The following is a 16,536-nucleotide window of genomic DNA, read 5'->3' as shown; positions in this document are numbered from 1 at the left end:
TGTTCATTGGCAGGACTGATGCTGAAGCTCAAACTCCAATACTTTGGCCACTTTGTGTGAAGAGGTGACTCACTGGGAAAGACCCTGATGCTGGGAAGGATTGGGGGCAGGAGGAGAAGGGGACAACAGAGGATGAAATGGCTGGATGGCATCACCGACTCGATGGACATGGGTTTGGGTGGACTCCAGGAGTTGGTGATGGACAGGGAGGCCTGGCGTGCTGTGATTCATGGGGTTGCAAAGAGTCGGACACGCCTGAGCGACTGGACTGAACTGAACTGAACTGAAGCCTGGCTTGGAGAATTTTGAGCATTACTTTGCTGGCATGTGAGATGACTGCAATTGTGCGGTAGTCTGAGCATTCTTTGGCATTGCCTTTCTTTGGCTTGGAATGAAAACTCACCTAATGACTACCTTATTATTATTTGGTCTCCTTTGACTGTTGTCCTTTGTTTCTATGTGTTCTCATTTCTCTGATTAAACTTCTTTGACCAAAGTTTTCCACAAGCAAAAGGCAGGACATGGGGGTGGGGGGGAAGAAGGGCCATAGGGCCCTGCTCCATTTTAAAAGGACAAAGAGAGCTGCAGAGTCAAGAATAAAAATACTTGGAAAAAGAATCCTAACTTGGTGGTGGAAATAATATAGCATTCACTCTAATAGTGAAAAAAATGGTTGTGGAGAATACAGGTTTTTTTTTTGTTTGTTTTTCTTTTTCACAACATCAATAATAGTAACCAAAACCCTTAAATGACTGGCAAGTTATGTCAGTTCCCAGACCATTAAATCTTGAGTTATGGTTTGATGCACAGTTAAAACAGACAAAAATAATTGCCAAAATATTTATTTTTTTTTACACAGTCCAACTATTTTAACATGTCTCCAAGGTAGTATCAGTAGGGCTCAAAGGATTGTGGGCTGCCAGGGCTTGTCAAAGGGCCTCTAGGGACTTGCCCTTCTGTCCACAAAACTTCCCTTTTCCCCACCCCCAAATGCTCTGTGATCTCTTGTTGGCTCTAAAGCAAGACAGATGTTTACAGGATCCTGAGCAGGTCCCTTCTCAGCTAAAATTAACAAAGGCAGTAATATTCTCAAGCTCATCCAAGACTGGGGGAAAGGAACTGAATGCTACAGACTATAGCAGACATGGTTTTAAAGTTTGAGCTCTGGAGTTGTTTGAGAAACACCTTGCTTTTGCTTCATGATATTTTAAGTATTTATGGAGTTAAATGTAAAAGAAATCTAATTCCAAGTCTTATAGATATTTCTTCCAATTATGGGCTGAATTCAGTGACTCTTTCTGGAGAAGCCATTCCTCCTGCACTATTCAGGGGTTTTTGGAAAAATTCAGTCCCCTTGCAGAATCTGTGCTAATTATTCCACAAAAAGTGGGAGGCTATTTGGAGATAAATATTAACATAATTTAGGCCCAGAAAGAAATATCAACTTGAACATAAAAAATATCTGAGCTCTCTACAAGATGGGTCAACAATAAAAAAGCTGACCCATTCTTTTGGATCTCAAATGGACATTTTTGTTACTTCTGAAAGCAATGAATGAACGTGTTCCCCAAACAAAATTCCTTAAACAAATTAAATGGCTTTTATGTTTTTTAAAAATGCACACCACATCTGCACCAAAGAGCAAAGACTATTTAAAGAACTATTTAAGAAAGAATAAAAGGCAGAAGTACAAAGCACATGAAAAGGTATAGATTAAGATTTTGTAAAAAAGTTATTCTAACACCAGAGTTTTCCCACAACCAGAGTCATTTGGTACTCAGTGATTCTCATTTTCCTTTGCTCGAAACTTCGGCAGGTGTCGGGATTTGGCAGCATCTCTTTAAGGGCGGTACTGGGATCTCTGCTCTTGGATGTACTCGTAGAGCGGACTGGAGCGCACTGGGGCACTGGCAAACTGCCGCTTGCCAGCCTCCAGGACCTGCCGGCGGCCCTTGTCTTCCTCCCACACTTGGCGGCGGCTCTGCTGCACGTCGCGCTCTTGGCGAAGCCTCTGCTCCTCCTGCTGCTGGCGGCGGAGCTGTTCTTCTTCCCGGAATTTCCTCTCCCGCTCCTGGCGGCGTCTCTGCTCTTCTTGCCTCAATTCTTGTTCCTGACGACTCCTCTTCTCCTCCCTAGCAAACTGCTCCTCCGCCCGGTACTGCTGGTCTAGCTGCTGCCGGCGCCTCAGCTCTTCCTGCTCCTCGCGGTGCAGCTGCTCTTCTTGCTCGAGGAACTTCCGGTCCTGCTCCTGGACGCGGCGCTTTTCTTCCTCTCGCTCGCGCTGGAGGCTCTGCTCTTCCTCGAGGAACTTCCTGTCTCTCTGCCTCTGACGTCGCTCTTCTTCCTCTTGCTCGGCGCGCCTCAGTTGTTCCTCCTGGGAGAAGACCCCCTCAAGTTCCTGACGGCGCAGCTGCTGTTCTTCCCTTTCTCGGAGGAGCTGTTCTTCTTCTCGGAACTTTCTGTCGCGCTCCTGGCGAAGTTGTGGCTCGCGTTCCTGGCGGCGCAGTTCTTCTCTTTGCTGCAGGAGTTGTTCTTCCTCACGGAACTTTCTGTCGCGCTCCTGGCGGCGCAGTTCTTCTCTTTGCTGCAGGAGCTGTTCTTCCTCACGGAACTGTCCGTCGCGCTCCTGGCTGCGCAGCTGTTTTTCCCTTTCTTGCAGGAGCTGTTCCTCCTCACGGAACTTTCTGTCGCGCTCCTGGCGGCGCACCTGTTCTTCCCGTTCTTGCAGGAGCTGTTCCTCCTCACGGAACTTTATGTCGCGTTCCTGGCGAAGTTGTGGCTCGCGCTCCTGGCGGCGCAGTTCTTCTCTTTGCTGCAGGAGCTGTTCTTCCTCACGGAACTTTCTGTCGCGCTCCTGGCGGCGCAGTTCTTCTCTTTGCTGCAGGAGCTGTTCCTCCTCACGGAACTTTCTGTCGCGCTCCTGGCGGCGCAGCTGTTCTTCCCGTTCTTGCAGGAGCTGTTCCTCCTCACGGAACTTTCTGTCGCGTTCCTGGCGAAGTTGTGGCTCGCGCTCCTGGCGGCGCAGTTCTTCTCTTCGCTGCAGGAGCTGTTCTTCCTCACGGAACTTTCTGTCGCGCTCCTGGCTGCGCAGCTGTTCTTCCCTTTCTTGCAGGAGCTGTTCCTCCTCACGGAACTTTCTGTCGCGTTCCTGGCGGCGCAGCTGTTCTTCCCGTTCTTGCAGGAGCTGTTCCTCCTCACGGAAATTTCTGTCGCGTTCCTGGCGGCGCAGCTGTTCTCTTTCCTGCAGGAGCTGTTCCTCCTCACGGAACTTTCTGTCGCGTTCCTGGCGAAGTTGTGGCTCGCGCTCCTGGCGGCGCAGTTCTCTTTGCTGCAGGAGCTGTTCCTCCTCACGGAACTTTCTGTCGCGTTCCTGGCGAAGTTGTGGCTCGCGCTCCTGGCGGCGCAGCTGTTCTTCCCTTTCTTGCAGGAGCTGTTCCTCCTCACGGAAATTTCTGTCGCGTTCCTGGCGGCGCAGCTGTTCTCTTTCCTGCAGGAGCTGTTCCTCCTCACGGAACTTTCTGTCGCGTTCCTGGCGAAGTTGTGGCTCGCGCTCCTGGCGGCGCAGTTCTCTTTGCTGCAGGAGCTGTTCCTCCTCACGGAACTTTCTGTCGCGTTCCTGGCGAAGTTGTGGCTCGCGCTCCTGGCGGCGCAGTTCTCTTTCCAGCAGGAGCTGTTCCTCCTGACGGAACTTTCTGTCGCGCTCCTGGCGGCGCAGTTCTTCTCTTTCCTGCAGGACCTGTTCCTCCTCACGGAACTTTCTGTCGCGTTCCTGGCGAAGTTGTGGCTCGCGCTCCTGGCGGCGCAGTTCTCTTTCCTGCAGGAGCTGTTCCTCCTCACGGAACTTTCTGTCGCGTTCCTGGCGGCGCAGCTGTTCTTCCCTTTCTCTCAGGAGCTGTTCTTCGCGTAATTTTCTGTTTCGTTCTTGGCGTAGCCCTTGCTCGCGTTCCAGGAGGCGCAGCTGCTGTTCCTCTTCGCGGAACTTTCTGTCGCGTTCCTGGCGGCGCAGCTGTTCTTCCCTTTCCTGCAGGAGCTGCTCTTCCTCACGGAATTTTCTGTCTCGTTCCTGGCGGCTCAGTTGTTCTTCCTCGCGGAATTTTCTATCTCGCTCCTGACGTAGCTGTTGCTCGCGTTCCAGGCGGCGCAGCTGCAGTTCCTCTTCGCGGAACTTTCTGTCTTCTACCAGATAGCGTATTTTCTCCTCTCTTTCCCCTTTCAGCAGCTTTTCTTCCTCTCGGAATTTCCTATCTCGCCTTTCGGTTTCCTTTTGCTGCTCTCGCTCCAGCAGTTGTTCAGCTGGGAATTGCCTGTCACGCTTTTGCCGGCTCCTCCTCTCTTGGTCGCGTTCTCTTTTCTCTTCTTGTTCATCCTGCAGGGGGCGCCGATCCTGCTGGAATTGACTCTCCCGCACCCGGGAATCATCCAGTTGCCAGCTCTTTTCTTTGTTGTCTCGGTGTTTGGCATAAACCCTGTTACTACGAACTTCATTTTGGAGCTGATCCTCATCCCGGAATTGCCTCTTCCTGTCCAGGCGCTGCAGCTCCTCCTCCTCTAGCTGTCTTTCGAGCTCCTGGCGCCTCCTCTTCTCACATTCCTCTCTCTGCAGCTGCTGCTCCTCTCTGTGCAGTCGCTGTTCTTCCCGCAGCAGCTCCTCTTCCCGATATTGTCTTTCCCGCTCTTGGCGCCTCTTCTCTCTCTGCAGCTGCTCCTCTTCCCGCTGCAGCTCCACCTTCTCTAGATACTGTCTCTCGCGCCCCTGAAGCCTCTTCACGCGTTCCTCTCTCAGCAGCTGCTTCTCTCTCTGCAGTCGGTCTTCCTCCCGCTGCAGCTCCTCCTCCTCGAGATACTTCCTCTCGAGCACCTGGCGCCTCTTCTCGCGTTCCTCTCTCTGCAGCTGCTCCTTCTCTCTCTGCAGTCGCTCTTCCTGCCGCTGCAGCTCCTCCTTCTCGAGGTACTGCCTCTCACGCTCCTGGCGCCTCTTCTCGCGTTCCTCTCTCTGCAGCTGCTCCTCTTCCTGCAGCTCCACTTTCTCTAGATACTGCCTCTCGCGCTCCTGGCGCCTCTTCTCGCGTTCCTCCCTCAGCAGCTGCTCCTTCTCTCTCTGCGATCGCTCTTCCCGCCGCTGCAGCTCCTCCTTCTCGAGGTACTGCCTCTCGCGCTCCTGGCGCCTCTTCTCGGGTTCCTCTCTCTGCAGCTGCTCCTCCTCCCGCAGCTCCACTTTCTCTAGATACTGCTTCTCGGGCTCCTGGCGCCTCTTCTCGCGTTCCTCTCTCTGCAGCTGCTCCTTCTCTCTCTGCAGTCGCTCTTCCTGCCGCTGCAGCTCCTCCTTCTCGAGGTACTGCCTCTCACGCTCCTGGCGCCTCTTCTCGCGTTCCTCTCTCTGCAGCTGCTCCTCTTCCTGCAGCTCCACTTTCTCTAGATACTGCCTCTCGCGCTCCTGGCGCCTCTTCTCGCGTTCCTCCCTCAGCAGCTGCTCCTTCTCTCTCTGCGATCGCTCTTCCCGCCGCTGCAGCTCCTCCTTCTCGAGGTACTGCCTCTCGCGCTCCTGGCGCCTCTTCTCGGGTTCCTCTCTCTGCAGCTGCTCCTCCTCCCGCAGCTCCACTTTCTCTAGATACTGCCTCTCACGCTCCTGGCGCCTCTTCTCGCGTTCCTCTCTCTGCAGCTGCTCCTCTTCCTGCAGCTCCACTTTCTCTAGATACTGCCTCTCACGCTCCTGGCGCCTCTTCTCGCGTTCCTCTCTCTGCAGCTGCTCCTCTTCCTGCAGCTCCACTTTCTCTAGATACTGCTTCTCGGGCTCCTGGCGCCTCTTCTCGCGTTCCTCTCTCAGCAGCTGCTCCTTCTCTCTCTGCAATCGCTCTTCCTGCCGCTGCAGCTCCTCCTTCTCGAGGTACTGCCTCTCGCGCTCCTGGCGCCTCTTCTCGGGTTCCTCTCTCTGCAGCTGCTCCTCCTCCCGCAGCTCCACTTTCTCTAGATACTGCTTCTCGGGCTCCTGGCGCCTCTTCTCGCGTTTCTCTCTCTGAAGCTGCTCCTCTCTCTGCACCTGCTCCTCCTCCTGCTTTAGTCGCTCTTCCTCCCTCTGCAGCTCCATTTCCCGATACTGCCTTTCTCGCTCCTGACGCCTCTTCTCCCGCTGCAGCTGCTCCTCTTCAAGCCGCAGCTGCCCTTCCTCCCTCACCTGCTCCCGTTGAGCTGGCTTGGCGTACAGTGTGTAGCGGCGTCTCTGGCTTTCCTCCTCTAGCTGCCACTTCCAGTTTTGGTCGTAGCGCTGCTCTTCCTTGCGTCGTTGCCTCTCCTGGTCTTCTTGAAGGCTCTGCACCTCCTCGCGGATCTGCTGCTCCTGCTGTCTCTCGAGCAGCTCCTGCTCCTTGCGCCGCAGCTCCTGCTCCCCCCTCTCCTGCTCCAAGAGCCGCTCCTCGCGCCCGCGCCTCTGCTTTTGCAGTTGCTGCTCTTCCTCCAGACTCTCCCTCTGGAGCTCCTGAGTCTCCCGCCTTTGGAGCTGCACTTCTTCCTGGCGCTCGCGCAGCTCTCCTCTTTGCCGCTGTTGCTGTTCCACCTGGAGGCGCTGTCGCTCTCGTTGCTCCTGCCTCTCGAACCTTTGCTCTCGGTTCAGAAGCTCCTCTGGCTCCCGACCCTTGGGCCTTTGCTGCAGCTCTTCCTCCTCACCACACTCTTCTTGTTTTCTCCTTTGCAGCCTCTGCTCACGTCTTACTTGCTTCTCCCTCAGCTCCTCTTCCTCAGCGAGCTCCTCCAGTTCCTGCCTCTTCAGCCTGCGTTCTTCTAGTTGTCTGTTCTGGGGCTCGAATCTCCTTTGGTCTTCCCTCCTGCGATCCTGTAACGGGTTTCCCTTTCCCTCACACTTGGCTTCCTTCTCATTTAGCCCTGAGGCCTGGCCGAGAGCATAGTAACAAGCTGCAGCCACTTTGAAAACGATCGCGAGGAATTCATGGAAATCTATTAGCCCGTCACGGTCGCGATCCTGAAGTTCCAGGACCAGGTCTACCGTTTCTGGGTCGTGTGGTCTCTGAAAAAGAAATCAAAACTTTTACAATGTACTATTTACAGGTAGTAAACTTCCACACACACACACACTGTATATTTTATAATATGTTGGTACTCAAAAGACATTAAGAACAATTAGAGAAACACTCAGTTGTATGGAGTCTTGTCCGCATGTAAAACGTGAACAACCTAATTTTAAAGCATGCATTCGTTGGAAATTTTTGCATCTTATAATTTAATGCTGATCAAAAGAACACAAGTTACAGCTGGATAAATAAGAATGAATTCATCCTCAAGAGAAAAAGCAGTGGAAATTTATGAAGATTTGCAGCAGCCATTTCTGTCTGAAATAGCCAGTATGCTGATTAGATTTTTATCCCATGTTTGAAAACAGAACAAAACATTTGCAGAAATGCCATTTTACTAGAGAAGAGCCTGATTAAATAATTAAGTAACTAATTAATTACCTTCAGACTCAGACATGAATGGGGAATATGGTATAGAACTGTCATGGCTATAAATGAATATAAAGTCACCATTCCTTGCTCTGGTCTCTCCTGAGAAGAAATTTCATAGCTCTAAATCAGTAGAGAAATTTCCTTTTCTTGTTATTTCTTACCCGAAGGATATCTCCAAATTCCCTCTCAAGGAGATTCTTCAGGTCTTTCTTGCTTAGTGTTGTCCCATCACAATCATGTGAGGCATATTGATTGAAAATTTTAGTGATATTAAAGATGCTTCTCAGAAGTGGAGACATTTTTTTCTTCCTTCAAATTCAAGTAAACCTAGAACAATAAAATTGGATTCAGAATCAAACTCTGTTTCTGATCTTGGGGAGGCTTTCTCCACAGTTTCAGGCAGATCCCTAAATAATTTGACTTTACCAAAGTATTTTCAACTGGGACTTTCAAAGCATTTTATCTTTGAATATGGCTCAGTTGGTAAAGAATCTACCTGCAACACGGGAGACCCTGGTTTGATCCCTGGGTGGGGAAGATCCCCTGGAGAAGGAAATGGCAACCCATTCCAGTACTCTTGCCTGGAGAATTACATGGAAAAGGAGCCGGGCAGGCTACAGTTCATGGGATCACAAGGCTTCGGACACGACTGACTGACATTCACTTTCATGTAGTGCTTATAAAAGGGAAGAGATCCTGAAAAATTTCAAGCCAGGGACGCATCTCAGGCTATCTTGTAGTTAGCTTTTGATTTTCTACCCAGTTTGTATTATCCATATCCTTTCTCTTTCTTCCTATTCCCTAGTGTTTTTCAAATCAGACAGTGAAGATTGTAGATATTTAGATTTGATAAGTTGCTACTCATAAGAATTTTCCTCTAAGATTGAGCAAAGAGGCTACATGAAAACCAAAAAGTGAAGGATCTTAAAATGGATAAGTAAACCTAATTGTAGCAGCAAAACTGGAACAATAAAAAGGGGATGTGGATTATTTCCTAACTGTATATAGTCCTTTAGAGATCTAGAAGTATAATTTGTAAGTCACCAGCTCTTAAGTACTACTTCCTAGTCAAAGGTGGTATTGTAATATTTAGATATATCAATGCAGAAAACAAAGTTCATATTATTAGCCTTAATTCTTATGTATCACAAGTATTCAATCATTGTAAGTTTCTGTTAGGTGCTTTCTGATTGGCTGCCAGATTTGGTGAGTCAGACTGAACCTGGAAAGCTGGCTTCTTTAGTTGCTTCTCAACTTCAATACCTCAGGTACCATAACCACATGAACATAGTCCATATTGGGTAGAAGCAATATAAAGAAGAGAACTGAGGGCTGGCAAACTTTTTTTAGGAAGATGAGCCACATCAGTCATATATGACCATCCTCCAACCCCTAATGTCCAAACAAACTTATAGAGTTAAGTGCTCCATAGAAAGATGGCATGGAGTTAGTAGGAATTAGGTATATCTGTCGGAGAAGGCAATGGCACCCCACTCCAGTACTCTTGCCTGGAAAATCCCATGGACGGAGAAGCCTGGTAGGCTGCAGTCCATGGAGTCGCTAAGAGTCAGGCACAGCTGAGCGACTTCACTTTCACTTTTCACTTTCATGCATTGGAGAAGGAAATGGCAACCCACTCCAGTGTTCTTGCCTGGAGAATCCCAGGGATGGGGGAGCCTAGTGGGCTGCCGTCTATGGGGTCGCACAGAGTCGGACACTACTGAAGTGACTTAGCAGCAGCAGGAGCAGGTATATCTGTAAGATACTGATGCTATCTGTCACATAGACCCTCCTTAACCCCCCCAACATCTACAACAGCTGGAAAATGAAGAATCGTACAGAAGAACATGATCCCACCGAATGGGACTTACCCACTTCACCAGAGGAAGAGGTCAAGTGCTCGCTGACACTGCTGGCAGGTGTACTGAACAGCTGGGAGCTGGGCCTTTTATAGAGGTTTTAATTGTGCCCTGAAGAGCAACTTAGAAAGGAGACACCCACTCTGTGGGATGGCCTGATTCATTCCTAACCAAGCCCAGCTCCACCTCTGTCTCCACGAATGACTTGTTTATCTTGCTGTTTGCTCACGTAGCTCTTTGGCACGAGGTTCACAGACCTTTCTTCCTGACAGAGTACTGGCTCCACCTAACATGAAAGGATAGAATATTTGGCAGAATCTCTAATTTTCCTTAATTGTTAAAATTAAATAAAGAAATTCATGTTCAGAATCTTAGTTAATTGCAATTTCATTACAAAGTAGTGACCTGTAAACCATTTACTTTATAAAAGATATAAATTCTAGGCTGAGGTTAAACAGAAATTTTGGCATAAACTAATGAGACCCAGATGATTTCTTTCTGGGATATGACAGTCCATGGGGAACTGCCTGAGGCCATTCTGGGTCAACAAGAGTTTGTAAGGAACTAGTTTTAATTTCTTCTCTAAAAATGCTGGTGGGAAAACATTTGCATCTATATTCTTTAGTCTTATGATTTTCCTACAGATTGGAGATCATGTCCTTAGTTAAATAATTTTTAAGGGTACTTAAAAATATGTTTTCATCAAATTGTTCATAAGAGAACTTTAAATCTGTGAAATTTTATTATTAGTGATATTCTATCTAAATGAAATTTGCTCATTTATGTTCTCATTAGCATATTGATGCCCCTGGAGGAAAAGAGCTGGTGTAATGCATTATTGTAGATATAATCATCTTGTTCAGCCCCAGTTACTGATGATTATGACACCTAAACACTTGAGTCTGGCTCTCGTGGAAGCACATTAAGGTAATCAGTCATTCTGACCCATTATGTTTGTCAGGGCTTTCTCAACTCTGGCGATCATTTGCAAATATCAGCATTGTTTTATTGTAAGAACCTGAATTTTATCCCTGGTTGACTCTCACCCTTACATTTCAGACAGTATGAAACTTTGGTTTGTAATAGGTTTATGGAGACTATTAAATGATTCAGTGGTTTTTGGCATTTCTCTCTCTTCCTTTGTCCAACAGAGGCAAGTATAGGTTTTTTGAATTTTGATGAGACTTGGTAGGATCCTCCAATGGGATATGAAGATTTGGGACCTGAGTCCTGATGGCTGTATTTTAATGTTCAAGTTGGTCTGAATGATAGTGATCTTGAATTCCATTTGTCCCTTCCCTTGTTGCTATCCTGGAAGTGGGGTGAAGAGGAAAGTGGAATTGATTGGCAATGGGAAGACAGTTGTAAGCCGGGCTCAATTCTTCATCCTTAAGGACTTCAGCATCAATGTCTGTGATCTAAGGGTTCTCTTAGAACTGTCACCACTTTTTGGATTCAGCAAACTTGCTGTAGCAGCTCCTTAGTGAAGAATGAAGGTATCTCTTTTTGACTTCTATTTAGGGTTTTATAGAGTTCTCTTCGGAGAAGGCAGTGGCACCCCACTCCAGTACTCTTGCCTGGGAAATCCCATGGACGGAGGAGCCTGGTAGGCTACAGTCCATGGGGCCGCTAAGAGTTGGACACGACTGAGTGACTTCACTTTCACTTTTTACTTTCATGCATTGGAGAAGGAAATGGCAACCCACTCCAGTGTTCTTGCTTGGAGAATCCCAGGGACAGAGGAGCCTGGTGGGCTTCCATCTATGGGGTCGCACAGAGTCGGACATGACTGACGTGACTTAGCAGCAGCAGCAGCAGCAGCAGAGTTCCCTTAATCTTTGAATTCTAAGATGGAATCATCATGAGCACTATATACACTGTAATCACAAACCATCACAGAACCTCTATATCTCACAGAGAGTAATAGCCCTTTTTATGGGTGTCTTTCAAGGAGTTCCCTCGACAAACCTTGCCTTATGTCTGATTCTGTTTTTATCTGCTTGTGTGATCTGTTACGGGACCTCAGCCCAGGTGGTGGGATGCATTTGTATGATTTCATTACACTTCTATAGTCAATACACTCAAAAAAGGACTGGACATTTATTAGGTTCTAAGAGAATAAAGGGAAAATATTAATCATCTAGTGGATCTTCCCTGTAGCTCAGATGGTAAAAAATCTGCTTGCAATGCAAGAGACCCGGGTTTGATCCACTCCAGTATTCTTGCCTGGAGAATCCCATAGACAGAGGAGCCTGGTGGGCTATCTTCTGTGGGGTTGCAAAGAGTCGGACATGACTGAGCAACTTACACATCAACCATCTAAAATAGTTGAACAAGCAAAAACAAATATAGAAGCAAACCCAAAAGGAAGATGCTTCTGAACATCCTTGAGAAAGTTGTTGCAATTGCATTCACAGTAACAGAAAAAACTCTTCATCACTCTGACTGAATCTAAATCTTAAATTCAGTGGTGGCTCTCTTCAGCTCAGTTCAGTCACTCAGTCCGACTCTTTGCGACCCCATGGACTGTAGCAGGCTCCTCTGTCCATGGGATTCTCCAGGAAAGCATACTGGAGTGGATTGCCATTCCCTTCTCAGTTCAGTGGCTCTCTTACCTACTTTGTTTAAAATCAGTACAATGTGAGAGAAAATATTTAAAAACCTGAACACACCTAAGAGAACTAGCCTCTCTTCCTTGCTGTTCTCAGTCCATTATCAGAAACACTGTAAACAGGTTCAAATGCTAAATTGTAAAATCAAATTTGATATTCTAATGGAGTGATCCTCATTGTTATATAATGTTCTTGTATTTAAGAGTGTCATTAGTTTACAATATTATTTTAAAAGGACCTCCTGACATAATGCTTAGATAGGAAATGATTTTCTTTGCTTTCTCGTTCCTTAAAAGGTTGGTAAATGTCAGAGAATGTAGAAAATTATCAATTCCCAACTTATTCATTCATTTTATTTTTTTTTAAAGACCAACTTGGAATCCTTGAAATGTGGCAATGTCACTCATTGTGATTCATTAAAAAATGTTTTTTTTAAATCACCTGAAGATCTCTATATTCTTTGTAGGCAAAAAGTCTCATTATATTTATTTTATAGACTGGAGACTGAGAGGTCAGAGAATGTCACTGACTGGCCCAAGAATGATCCAAGTGCCTGTGCTCAGTTCTGCAAAAATGTTCTTTTTTATCAAGGGTTAATGATGGTAAGTTCAGAGCACAGCTGCAGTGTTGTACTATTTCTTGGCTTTGAGATTTGAACTCTTTAAGAAGAATTGAAAAGAGATTATAAACTTTATATCACTCAGATGCTTTATAATTATTAGATCAATCATGAAGCCTCATCTATGCTAAGATCTTTGGGTGTGGAGCTCTGTTGGAGTAACAGACAGAGACCTGAGATGGTCTTAGGTTTTTCCAGAGATAGAGACCACAGAACCCATTTTCTCGACCCAGAAAAAGTAGATAATGTATCTGACATTCTGTGGCATTCTAGCAGAACCAGGTTCTGTCTTTGCCTTATTGGAGAAACCACCAAAATGAAAATTTAGGTAAAACAGTGAAAATTCTACTGTCATCCTCAGTCTAATGGGCTTCTCCAAAACCCAGTGTGAGCTATGATGTGGATTCTGGGAAAATATCTAAGTAAGATAATTTTAGATGGCTTTAAAGAAAGTAAGTTTCATTGGTAAGTTCTCTAAATATTTCTTCAGTGAAGACTTTTTCTTTAAAATTATATGTTAAACCTTTCAAATTTTCCTGTTGTTTCTTTTTCTTCAATGACCTATCCCCTGGAACCCCACCTCTGCCAGTCCAAAACCTAACATATTTTCTTTGAGGCCCCACACAAGTTCCATCTACTCCCAAAACCTTGCTTGACCTTTACACATAATGATCTTACAATTGAAAATTTTTTCCAGAGCATGCTTAGTCAGCATCATATAACCTAGCACTAGTTAATGTGTAATTTCCATACTTTTCTCTAATTTAATGAATGGGTGCTTGTTTTGTCTTCTTCATTAGGTTTTAAGTTCCTTGAAGGCAATGCAGTATCTATTATTTCTTCTAAGTGTTTAGTAAAATCCTGGCTGATATGGAACAGTTTTATTGCATTACAGCAGTTTAAATGGCCAGCAAGTCAGAATGAGATGAGTGGCTTGATTTGAGATGGAATTCTGGCAGTTGGGGTGGTGGCTTGGGGATGAGGGCATACACCATAATGGGAGTCAGCCCTTCTGGGGCCTCTCTCGAGTTTCGCCACTTTACAGGACAGGTGACAGAGAAGCATTACTCCACCCCTTTCGGCCTTCCCCCCATGCCCATCACTTCACCCCCTGTTAAACAAGGAGCTGATATGAATCCCTTCCTCAGAGGGGGAGCTGTGATAATTACAGCTTGTAAAGCATTTTGTGATTCTTAGATATAACAGGGCTAATTATGATCGTTAATAATTCTTAATTTTTATCTTCTTCAAGGTAAATTATCCGTACTTTAATTATACCCCCACCCTGGTGATAATTATACCTCTGAGAGTCAGCAGATGCTTTCATCTTACATCATGCCTTACATGGTGATGGTGCGTGAGTGCCCAGAGAGAGCACTTCTACCTTGGGCCCACTCCTGATGGCACCCAGAGGAGCGGAGGGTTCCTGGCTTTCTTTGTCATCACGCTGGCCATAGATTGCAAGTGATTTGTTTAATCTGTTCTGTAATTGTATCTTTATCTTAACCAGAAGGACAGAGCTTTGGAATTTGTCAAAAGACACGGTGAATGGGAAATACAAACTTAATTTTTGTAATATGGTGAACATACTCTGCATGAAGGAAGCAGATGTTTTTGATCGGACTGTGGAGACTTTCTGATATCTGTTATAAAAACGTTCATAGCTACCATGTGAAAGAAGGGCCATAGTTCCTCAAAGGCAGAGGTACGATGTGACGTTCTCTATTCTGGGAGTTAGATCTGTTTCTGATAGAATGGTAAGTCACTCTTTGGGATGAGATAAGGGGATATAAGTCTAGAGAATTTAAAAAATTATTTTGAGAGAGAGGTTTCATTTCTGACAGCAAAGCATAACATAAAGGAGATTCGGAGCTGAGGCTTCACACTCAGCAGATGTCTTAGGTCGTGGGACTGTAAGTCATGGCCTCTCAGATGTGGAAAAGAGCACTGTCAGCACAGGCGCTGCCACTCTGGCTTGGAATGTTTTCTCCAGGCGCTGGTGTTCAGTAATCACTGTGTCATGATAAATTTATTGAGTCCTAATCTCAAGTGTTTCAGTGTCCTGAATCACACCTTATGTCTGACAGAAGGATGGTGATGGAATAGGGATGGAATGGGGTTCAGGTGATGATCAGAATTTTTAGTGGGTTTCATCTGACCCTTCTCTTTCAAAGGGGCTCATGCTTCTCTGGATTCCACCTTCCCCTTCCTCTCCTGCATCCTTTTTTTAGTTGCTTTCCTTTCCTCATTTCTTTGTGTCTTCTCCTTTAAAAAATTCCTTTTCTCCATCCCATACTCAAAACCACTCTGGTAGAGAAATAGGATTGGGTTGAAGGGACTTCGGGAGGGGGGCACAAGGTAAGGTCCTGTCCCCTTGCTTTAAGTGAGAATCTGAGTGAGTTCATAGCATTAGTGGAGGAACAGAAGTCAGGCTGTGTGTGCATTTCTCTGTTCTTCCTGCAGTAGCCTCTTTAGGTCCACAAGCATTTACTGAGTGCTTCCTATATAATAGCATCCCTGATTCTACGCCAGGCATGGCGCAAGGCACTTCCTCCCAGAAGGTACTCCAACCCTGCCCCGATGGAGTGGGACATATTGTGATATGAAAGGTTTAATTCCAAAGATGAGGCAATATTTGCTTGTATTTGCAGCTACTGTATGCTAAAAATTTTTCTCCAAAGGACATACAAAAAAAAACAATAACAATGGTTACCTGTAGGGAGAGAGGTGGGGAAGTGTCTTTTTACTGTGTATTTTTTTATACATTTTGATATTTGAGCATGTGAATGCGTTACCTATTAAAATTTAAATACATTAAAAAGAAAAACAAAAGTTTAATTCCAATAGAAAAGAGATGAAACAAAGAGAAGATAAAAAGCAGAATAATATCAGAGATTTAAAAATTTATCCCAAGATAAAAAAGAGCACAGGAGAACTCCTAGGAGTCAATGTTTCTAGAAACAAGAGTATATTTTCTTTACTCATTTTATGTTGTACCTGAGAGAATGCATGCATGCTTATTGCTCAGTCATGTCTGACTTTTTGTGACCCCACGGACTGTAGCCCACCAGGCTCCTCTGTCCATGGGGTTCTCCAGGCAAGTATACTGGAGTGGGTAGCCATTCCCTTCCCCAGGGAATCTTCCTGACCCAGGGATCAGACCTGGGCCTTCTGCCTTGCAGGTGGATTCTTTATCATCTAAAGAATCTCCAGATTCTTTAAGCCACCAGGGAAGCTCACCTGACAGAATATTCAGAGATTTTTTTTTTTTAAGTGCAGTGAAACTAAATGAAATTTTAAAGCCTTAAAACTCACTAAAGTGATTGTACATAAGCTTTTTAGCTATTCTGTCAAATGTAATTGGAAATTTTCAAGTATTTTTCTTTGAGGTTTTTCCTTATCTGCAGATGGAGAGTGGATGCTGCTTCTCTGCGTGACTGACTAAGCTCCATCTACCCCTGGGCTCAGCTGACTTGCTGTCAGCTTTCAGCTGAGGGTTCTTCAATAAAGTCTCATCTATAACCACATTGTTTGAGAGCATTTCCCAAATTACAAGAAAAGTGCTTCTGGCAGCACAACTTGGATCTTTGAATTGAATCACTTCCTCTATCAATTCAGTTGCTCAGTTGCGTCCGACTCTTTGTGACCTCATGGACTGCAGCATACCAAGCTTCCCTGTCCATCACCAACTCCCGGAACTTGCTCAAACTCATGTCCATTAAGTTGGTGATACCATCCAACTGTCTCATCCTCTGTTGTTCCCTTCTCCTCCTGTCCTCCATCCTTCCCAGCATCAGGGTCTTTTCCAATGAGTCAGCTCTTCACATCAGGTGGCCAAAGGATTGGAACTTCAGCTTCAGCATCAGTCCTTCCAGTGAATATTCAGGAATGATTTCCTTCAGGATGGACTGGTTGATCTCTGTGCAGTCCAAGGGATTTTCAAGAGTCTTCTCCAAAACCACAGTTCAAAAGCATCAATTCTTTTGTGCTCA

General features: G+C 46.0%; 1 protein-coding gene across 1 annotated transcript; it reads right to left on the bottom strand.

Moving 5' to 3' along the window:
• Nucleotides 1–828: 828 nt before the first annotated feature.
• Nucleotides 829–9,670, bottom strand: TCHH (trichohyalin). Its single transcript, XM_055584260.1, has 2 exons — nt 7,616–9,670; nt 829–7,018 (listed from the first exon to the last, which is right to left on the bottom strand). Exons 1-2 carry the CDS (start codon nt 7,751–7,753, stop codon nt 1,841–1,843), a joined length of 5,316 nt encoding a protein of 1,771 aa, XP_055440235.1. The 5' UTR covers nt 7,754–9,670; the 3' UTR covers nt 829–1,840.
• Between the last annotated feature and the right edge of the window lie 6,866 nt (nt 9,671–16,536).

This window comes from Bubalus kerabau, chromosome 6 (genome assembly GCF_029407905.1).
Source record: "Bubalus kerabau isolate K-KA32 ecotype Philippines breed swamp buffalo chromosome 6, PCC_UOA_SB_1v2, whole genome shotgun sequence".
In the NCBI taxonomy this organism is placed as follows: Eukaryota; Metazoa; Chordata; class Mammalia; order Artiodactyla; family Bovidae; genus Bubalus; species Bubalus kerabau.
This window is presented reverse-complemented; position numbering and strand designations above follow the sequence as displayed.

Bases quoted from the DNA above. Each gene is read 5' to 3' on its own strand.
- TCHH (XM_055584260.1), bottom strand. From the start codon at position 7,753: ATGTCTCCACTTCTGAGAAGCATCTTTAATATCACTAAAATTTTCAAT. The intron at 7,019-7,615 runs GTAAGAAATAAC...TTTCTTTTTCAG, and splicing joins AATTTGGAGATATCCTTCGG to AGACCACACGACCCAGAAAC.